The 9,416-nt window shown below is 33.2% G+C and overlaps 1 protein-coding gene across 1 annotated transcript; it reads left to right on the top strand.

Annotated features, from left to right (window-relative positions):
- Window positions 1–2,300: 2,300 nt before the first annotated feature.
- On the top strand, window positions 2,301–9,004 carry LOC18423026 (RNase P Rpr2/Rpp21 subunit domain protein). The gene is made up of 3 exons (XM_088871412.1): window positions 2,301–2,489; window positions 4,977–5,277; window positions 8,151–9,004. The coding sequence occupies exons 2-3, from the start codon at window positions 5,030–5,032 to the stop codon at window positions 8,707–8,709; spliced, it is 807 nt and encodes a 268-aa protein (XP_088727538.1). The 5' UTR covers window positions 2,301–2,489; window positions 4,977–5,029; the 3' UTR covers window positions 8,710–9,004.
- The last annotated feature ends 412 nt before the right edge of the window (window positions 9,005–9,416 follow it).

The following is a 9,416-nucleotide window of genomic DNA, read 5'->3' as shown; positions in this document are numbered from 1 at the left end:
GAGAAAATGAGAGAGATGATGATTATGAGGCCACCCTATCCCAACCATATTATTCACATATCGAGTCCCAACAGCAACAGTGTAGGGATGAGCACGATAGTGTAGGTAAGCATGAAGGATGGACAAGCTTCGGGGATTTTAGATTGGGAACACAACAAAACACTAACACTCAGGGATTTGGGAATAGTCAGATGCCTGCTAATATCGATGATTCGTTTTTAGATCGAATCAATGAATTGTTAAACGAATTCAATCAATGGCACCAACGTGACCAAGAAGAACAATAACATCGTCTATCATTTTATTTTTAGATCATATGGTACTAATTTTATGCTTTATTGTAGTCCATGTATGTTGATATACTTATTCCATGATAATTCTATGTTTATCCTTTTGTGTGATGTAAATTAAATGCTGAATGGCGGTTCATGCAAGGAAATAACATATCAATATTCGCATATTCATTCAAAAACATGAAAATTCTTATTGGAGTACCCTCATTTCTTATTGAATTCCTAAAAAACAATATTTATAATGAATTTTAATAATTTTTTCGGATTTTTTTTAAGCTTTATTCTGACCGATTCACCCGATTCCCGATTCGAATCGCCGATTTGCCGATCCGGATCGGTTTTTTGGATGCCCGATTTGGGTCATCGTTCCGTTTTTTAAACCATTGCTTGTAACACATTATATAGACCATATGTTTTCAAGATTTTGAAATGCTAATGAATTTCCTCCAATTGCACTATTTTTAGAATATTAGATTTCATAATTAGTGGTGAAAATGGATTTTCAGGTTATTATAAGAATTTCTAAATTTTTAAAAGGCAAACATAAACATGGTCTAACAAAATAGTTAAGACAAGTAGTTTTCACCTTTCCCAAATACCAAATAGGTGAAAATACCATCGCCATTTGTTATGATGATAATCGAGTGGGGAAGACGAGCACCTATCGAATTTTTCAAATAGATTACAAGTTAGCCTTTTGAAAGTATGGGTGGTGTTAGCGGGGAGAATGGAAACAAAAAATGGTAATTAGGATATGGGGTAGGGAATGGAATCAAATGGATTAGGAGTTAGCCTTTTGAAAGTATGGGTGGTGTTAGCGGTGGGAATGAAAACCAAATAACGGTAATTAGGATATGGGTTAGGGAATGGAAACCAAAAGCGATAATTAAGATATGCAGCTACCACTACGATTTTAGTCCCTTTCTCGATGAATTTTTACTTTCTTTCTGAATTCTAGGAAACTTAGTAATTAATTTTTTTTTTTTTTAAAAAAAAGCTGCAACAAACACAACCGAAATGGTCTAGTTTTTGCGTAGCCCCTTGGGGAATTTTTTATATAAAAAATATGAGTAGGTTTGTGACTAGGTGGCAAACAAGAAATTCATCTTAAAATCGGATTCATTATTAATTTTTATTGTCAAATTGATTCATTATTAATTTTTATATAGTAATTAAATTTGTGAATATAACATGCTCTTGCCCACTTTTATGTAACAAAATTAAGACATCTTGTTATATCTATTATACTTTTACTTAAATCTAAAATAAATTAAAATTTATAATTTGGTATTAAAAATGATACTCTCATTTTGATAAAATATTTCACAAATTAAAATAAAACAACACATTTTTTTAAAAAAAATTATGCACTCATGTTATAAATGTTATCTTCATGTTCTTCTCCACTATTCGATTAGAAAGCTATAAATTTTATGTAGAACGTTAATATTTATTTATTTTTATGTCATTTTCAAATATTTATTCGAAATATTATAAATTTTTTATAAAAATAATGTCAAACATCAAATTATTAAAATTATATAATGAATAAGTTTAAAATTGTCAATATAAATTAAATATCATAATTATAACTATAAATTAGAATTTCCAATTATAAATATAAAATAAAATTTACAACTGAGAAATTAATAATAAAATTAGATTTAAATCACAAATAATAATATTCTTCTTTCATAAAAGGTGTACATGAGATTACTCACATTTTTATTTATTCAATTGAACACTTTGATTATTAGGTAAGTTATTAATTCTTAATTAGCTATTTATGAATTTACAAGTATAATATCAAGATTAAAAAAATATGAAGGAAGAAATACTATGAAATGCTATTAAAGAAATTTTTTTTTTTACAAGATTAAAATCTTGATTTTTTTACAAAATACGGATTCTATCTAATAACGACCTATTTTTCGGTAATTTCATTTCAATTGTATAATATACAGGTCAGGACATAAATTTCCAAAAAAATAAAAATAAAATAAGAAACCACTTGCCGCTTCACAAAACCCTCGCTCCTCTCTCTCCTGCCTTCTCTGCGTCCCTCACCCCGTCTCCCTCCTGTCTTGTCATATGCCCTCGCCCCTCTCTCCTGCCTTCTCACCAAACCTCATCTGCTTCAAGCGAGGATACATTTGGAAGCTTTCATCTTCTTCAACAAGTTAAGGTTTTTTTCTGGTTGGTTTTCTTTTATTTATTTTTGCTAGTCTTTTGTTGCTGTGTAGAAACCATTTTTAAGTTTTTATAGTGGGGTTTGTTGTTCTATAGAAGCAATTTTCTCTGTAGAAATTTGTCATTTTTTTTTTTTTTAAATTTCGTGCTGGTTTTTTTTTGTTGGATGTTTCCCTTTTTTTATTTTTTTATTTTTATTTTTTTTTAATTTCTTGCTATTTATTGTTGTCGCATAAAAGCCATTCGAGATTTTTTTTTTTTTTTAGATTCTACTCAAATGCTTCATGAGTAAATTTCCCATGAATTTCGAAGTTACTATTTGAATACTTTTCTCTTTATTAGAATATGAATTATTTACCATTTCTTTTCTGCTGATATGCTTTCTGATTATGATATTGTAATAAGCAGTTTGATAGTGACATAGTTATGTATCTTTGTTGGATATTGATGCCCTGTTTTCATTTCTGCTAACAAACAGTTTGATATAGTTATGTATCTTTGTTGGATATTGATGCCATGTTTTCATTTCTTAATTTGTCATATGCACTCCTTTAAATGATTCAATTTACAAAGAACAACTATATGAATTTATGTTAAAAAAAAAAAGGAAAAGAAAGAACAACTACATGAATTCATGCATTCCGGTGTTTTGGTCACCGTTCTTGCTAATTGTCATAAGCAAGTGGCGGCTACATTTGAGTTTGCATGCGTGTTATTAACAATGAATAGAAAATGGATTTCATGCTATGAAGCCAAGTTGCAGTTAGAAACACATAATTGTGAATTTGTAGTACGTGCTCGGAAGTACTTGTTACTTCTTGTAACTGATTTGTGTCAGCGAGCTGAAATATAATTCATTTGGTAGTGTATGTTCTTGAAGGTATTAGTTATTTGTTTCTAATCTAGCATATCTGGTTATTTCCTATATTCATATTAGAATTTTTATTCGTTTGCTTCGTAAGAGAGTAAAAATGTTAATACTGATTTTTATGTTATGAAAGGAGGGTCTACCTTTTTTATTTAATTTTATGCTGATTTTTATGTTATTAGATGTTCATAAGCTACATATATTTATTCTTGACTAGATGCCTTGCTAGCTGTTAGTATTATCAACAATTACATGTGTTATTAGATGTTCATAAACTATATGTGTTTAGTCTTGATTTTTATGTTATTAAAAGGAGGTTTCTAAGTTTTGAGGCATTATATATTTTTATTTATTTATTTATTTGTTGCTACATTATTTGAATGACAACTTTATTATTGTTAACTTTAAGCAGGCTTATTTGTCTTTTTAAGCAGGTTTTTTGTGGGTGTTTTGTCATTTGCCATATTAAAAAGAAAAAGAATACAATCTCTGTACTATATGGGTTATGTTGTTTGGATTTATTTAATTTAATCTTTTAATACAAGAACCATTATCAATAAAGAAAGAAAATTTATGTTGATGACTGGTTTTTATCTTTAGCATGCCCTCAATTATTGTAATCTGTTCTATACTATATTGTAAATGGAAAACATAAAAGAAAAGAAGCAATTTCTTCTTTTTATTTGTGATAAGATTATTGAAACATCTCTCTCTCTCTCTCTCTCTCTCACACACACACACACACACACACACACACACACACACACGTCGTTGTGGTGATAAACTAAAGAGGCTGCCTTGTCCACTTTGCACACCTTCTCTCTCTCTCTCTCTCTCTCTCTCTCTTCTCTTGTTGCCTGTAATTCAATGTCTCAGTGTACTTGCTGTTTACTTAAATTTAGCTACAGTTTTTGAAATCCGCCCAAAGTTTAACTATGCTCATGTGCAACCTCTAGAGCGAGATATCTTTTGGCTAGAAGGATTCCAAACCCCACTTGTACTGAAGTTTAAAACCAAGCTTGACATCACCCAGTGGAAAAGCAATAAGCCTAGGAAGAATATCCACACCATCTTGGCAAAGAGTAGTATAACTGTAGGTGGTTCTCTCCCTAACTGTAAATAGCTCTATAGGAGGATCCAACTAAGGAGGAACCGTTCTAGAGGTTGCACATGCGCGTAGTTAAACTCGAGGAACTGCTCTAGAGCTCTATACTCGAGGCTCTAAATAATTCAATCTTGACTATTTACGCTAAATGAATTACTCATTTAGGGAAACTATGGGACCATAAATCTCCTAACTCTTCACATACCAAGTCAGTACTTGTTTACCTGTATAATGCGTCTATCTCATAGAACTGGAACTAGTTCCATGCTAGTGTTGATGAACTTTTTGATTGAGTGTGTACTTTTCTCTAGATCCTTATACACTCACCCTTTATGCATGCTTGGAGATCCAAGATATTAAGAAAAATCTACAAATGTGGATTCTCTTTATCTTTACCCTGTTTCTCTGTGTATTAATTACCTTGGAGTGACGGGCATAACATTTTTCTTCCTTTCTGCGTATTTAATATTTTTATGCTCTCTTTAATGTATTGTCTCTCGATGTTTCCATTGTTCTGTAGGAGTACTGGTTTCTTGGTTTTCTCTCAAATGCTATCTCTGTGATTTTGGTGAGATGGGTAAGAATGGATCACATGCAAGAACAATTAGAGAAGAAATTAAGGGAAAAAAGGCTTCAAACATTAGTGGGACTCATAACCTAAATTCTCTGAAGAGAATTCAACATTTGCACAGATTGGCTACATGGTTTTCTGGAAAAGCTTCTGTACCTTCTCTGGGCGCTCTCTTAGGACATAGATTGGCTGCTCATGAAAAGGCCCTTGGGATACCACCTATTGAATCAACTTTCTTTTCTTGCCAAAGGTGGGGCATTTATCCGTTATATTACCTTTATTTCGTTGTAGAGAATTTAATTTATTGAATTGCTTAGTTTCTTGTCTTTTAAGTATTGGATTATCTTTTCTATCTGGTTTCATCAGTATGAAGTAACTATGGAATTGTTAGTGATGGTTGCCCCTCTTTGCTATCCGCTTATTCTGGGTAGATGCACCACTCTTAAAAAGCATGTGGCGATCTTTCTTAAAAGATACGCGGAATGTAAACAATAGGGTAATTTGGGAAATGAAAAATGTAATTTAGTATTGTGCTTCCGGTGTATTTTTTTCATTATGGTTCATTAGGGGTAGTGTTGTACTTAACTGAGAGGAGACTTCAGGTTTGATATTGCCATTCAGTTCTTCATTTTGAGGTACCTTTCACATCAACAGGCCTAGATGTAGACCCATCAACTATCTCAAACAAATCTCTACCCTCTAAAAAGGTTAACCATGATGGATGACTAGAGGAAATTGTTTCTCCCCTTGAGTATGCAGGGCACAACAAATGATATTTTATTCCCAGCTGCCATTATTAAGCACAACTGGAGTTTAATAGCACAATAATCAAAGAAAACCTGCACTAAAAGAAGAAGAAAGCCAGGAAAGTAAGTGCTGGACTGCCCAGAAACACTAGTTTGATCACCAACAGACAAAATTGAAACTCAATAAATCTACTCCGATACTATATTAGATCATTAAAGTAAACATTTGATCTCTAGGATGTGCCGTGGAATGCATCACATAGGTGAAGAATTAAGCTCGCAAGGAGGATTCAAGAAGAGGTGCCTTACTATCAAGGAAAGACTTGGAAAGTTTTGTGTAGCTCTAGATTACACGATCTTTCATCTTAATATATAAAAGATGTTAAAGTACAGAAATGGCCCTAATGAATACAGGGGTCAATTTAATTGCTGTTTTTAGTAAATTCAACTGCATGGTGACTTTGAAATCAATGGTTATTGTTTTATTTTGATTTTGGATATGCCTGATGCTGCATTGTATTGATAATCTCTTTGTTGCAAATTGTTGTCTTTTCATTAGGTAACCTATCGTTTGGTCTCTGAGAGTTGTGTTCTCAGTGTCCTTTATTTTTAATTTTTAGATTACTGGTTTCTTGTGGTTAATTTTGTCTTTGTTATTGGATTGAAAACACCATCCAATAGTCAAGCACATCTTTATACATGAATCACCTTTGATGCGTGTATATATATATATATATATGAACAATTGTTTCAGCGGGCTGGACCGCATTTGTTCAATATACAGTCCAGAGGTATAAAGCATCCATCTTAAAGATGGATGCAAATAGGTGGTCCATCTAAAAACAATTGTAACTAACAGTCCAAATGTTTTCTTAATATAATTATTATTTTTAGTTTTCAAAATTTATTTATTTTTTCATATTCATCATCTCCATGTTAAAAATTATATATTCTCTAAAAATTAGGATCAAATTATATTTAAAAAATATCTTTATTGCTAAGCCCACATTTGTACATGTGCAGGCTTGGCCACATGCTAACCGCGTCCTATATATATATATATATATATATATATATATATATATATATATAAGGTTACATAGGCATGGAACTTGACACCTAGTCTTATGAAAACCCCAGCTACCACCGCCTTGACCCAAGCCCGATTTCTATCTTTGATGCAAATATTCTCCTTGTTAATTGTGCATCCCTGTTAGAATTAAATCAATAAATGTTGGTTTTAAGAGTAGTGCTCCGGGAATTTCTCAATTACCTTGATAGTATCACTTTCTAAGCTTAAGATCGATATGTGAGCTACATGGTTATTTGAATGGTGGTGGCCTTATGTCTATAGATCATAGTCATGAAGATTATTGTATACTTCTTAATAGTATATAAATATCTATAAATGTTGGTACAAGTTGAAGGATTATTCAAAAACATTGATTACCAAAATTCGTTCTTAAATTTTTTATTAAATTTTGGCGAGTTTTGTTGGGTGGACTTTGTTCTGTTCAACATTCTTCCATTTCCTTTAAAGGTTTGGTTGATCAACTGGATGAGTTTTGCTCCATTCCTCCAAATTTTGGTCATAATTTTTAATTTTGAGGTCTAAATCTTCATGAGTTACACTGATCTTGAAATAATCTGTGGGCTATTATTCTTGCGAAGGTTTGGGATGGGAGAGCACAAAGGTGGAGAAATAGTGGCCTAGCACCACTTGGGTTTCAGGGACAGCCATAAACACACAGGCACACATATGAGGTGCAAGGGGAGGTTGAGAATAGTTGATTTGGTCTTGTGGAGAGTGGATAGAACTTAGAAGTTCAGTAAGGATTCAGTGATGGAAGGTTATGCAAACATCAAAGCTTTGTGCAGCCTTGAAAGAGGGTTTATGTAAAATATTTTATTTAGTTTATGAACAAATTTCACTGCTCTGCATAATGAATTTGTTTCTTAGTTTTACAGCCTATCATTAATTTTCATACTTCTACATCCCTATGATTGGTCTTCCTTTACAATAACGAATTTATTATTTATGTGCTAGTTCTGACCATAGTTAGTGCTTGTTTTTAGTCATGTTGTTACCATCTAATTATGACATTTTGGATGTACTTTAGGATTTTTGTCTGGCCTTGATTCTGTATGCTTGGGGTTTCTCTCTCTCTCTCTCTCCCCCCCTTTCAGAAGTGTCCATCTCAAGTGTTTCTAATTTTCCCTTCCTCTTTTGATGTCTTCATAGATGCAAAACCATTCTTCAGCCTGGTTTTAACTGCACTGTTCGAGTAGAAAGAAATAGAAGCAAAAAGCGCCGTGCCAAGCCTGGCTCTGCCCCACAAAACAATGTCATATACATTTGTTCTTTTTGCTTCTACAGGAACATAAGAAGAGGAACGCCTCGGGGTCACGTGAAGGCACTTTTTGCCCAAAGACCTGATCTTGAGGTAGGAAGAGAAGGAGAAGAAGAAATCGAGGGTGGGATACCCAATCATGAGATAGAAAGAGAAATGGGTACTGAAAACCCAATAGAAAAATATGGACGGATATTGAAAACAGATGATAATATTGTCAATTTGGTGGGAAATGACAAATACATGCAAGAGAGCAAAAGAGAATCCAGCAACGCAAAACAAAATCAAGAGAGAGTAAAAGAGCCCAGCACTGGAGAACCACAGCAAAACCCTGTCAAAAAAGCTGGCACGAAACCGATAACAGATGGGAAATCTGGCTTTGTAGAGAGAGCTGAGGCCATTATCGACTCTCCCATGTTAAAGACCATGGCAACTCCATTAGGAAAACCAGTTTGTGTTTCCTCAATGGAGAGTGGGTCTGGATCGAATGCTTCGACTGGAAATTCACGGAAGCGGAGGAGGAAATCATGGTCAAGTCTGAAAGAGCTAGCAACCGCTGGCAAGGCAATTCCATTTATGGGATGAGATAGATGGCTTGTCGAGTTTTGTTTTATTTTGTGAAATAATTTATTGCTTTTTGATGGAATGAGGATTTCTATTGAGTTTGTTTTAGTTGTTAGGGCATGTTGTTCTTAACATCCACCTGATCAAATATTTTTCCCCTTTTCTGTTTTACACTTTCATCTTATTGACTTACTGTTGTTTGTGTATCAATTTCAAAGAGGAAGTTGGGGAGTTGAGATTTTATAATTGACTGGTGATGCTTTCCCATAAAAGAAAGCAAATGAGTAATTCAACAATTCTTTTTATGATCCCCAAATTCTATCTTCAGTTTCCTGTTGGAATCTTGAACCATTTTGGTTCAACTTTAATTGTAATTTTCTTTCTTATATGATTCTGAATGAAATAAACAATAACTTCAATGGCAGGGATTTTGATCCGAGGGTGCACCGAATTCTCCATTCAAGAGCCTTTTTATTTTGAAAATATTCATCTGAATCTAATCCCAAAATTTCCGTTTCAGAAAATCGTTGCAAGTGGGTCGTTTGCAAGGATTGAATGAACTTGGTTCGCACTGGCGTATAATATTACTACTTGATACTACCGAGATTATATGGTCCACAGTTGCTTCTTGGAGTGAAACTCGAAGTATTTTTAGGACTTTAAATATCGGAGATGTGATGCGACCGTATCACCGAAGGTATGGTTCTTAATAAAGCAGATCGACAGAT

Source organism: Amborella trichopoda, chromosome 7 (genome assembly GCF_054954075.1).
Source record: "Amborella trichopoda isolate Santa Cruz 75 chromosome 7, AtrichopodaSantaCruz75HAP2 v2.0, whole genome shotgun sequence".
NCBI lineage: Eukaryota > Viridiplantae > Streptophyta > Magnoliopsida > Amborellales > Amborellaceae > Amborella > Amborella trichopoda.
Note: the sequence above shows the minus strand (reverse complement) of the source record. Positions and strands in the feature narration are given on the sequence as shown.

Excerpts from the sequence above, each read along its gene's own strand:
- LOC18423026 (XM_088871412.1), top strand. The coding sequence starts at position 5,030 with ATGGGTAAGAATGGATCACATGCAAGAACAATTAGAGAAGAAATTAAG. Across the intron at positions 5,278-8,150 it reads ACTTTCTTTTCTTGCCAAAG|GAACATAAGAAGAGGAACGC; the intron begins GTGGGGCATTTA and ends TTGCTTCTACAG.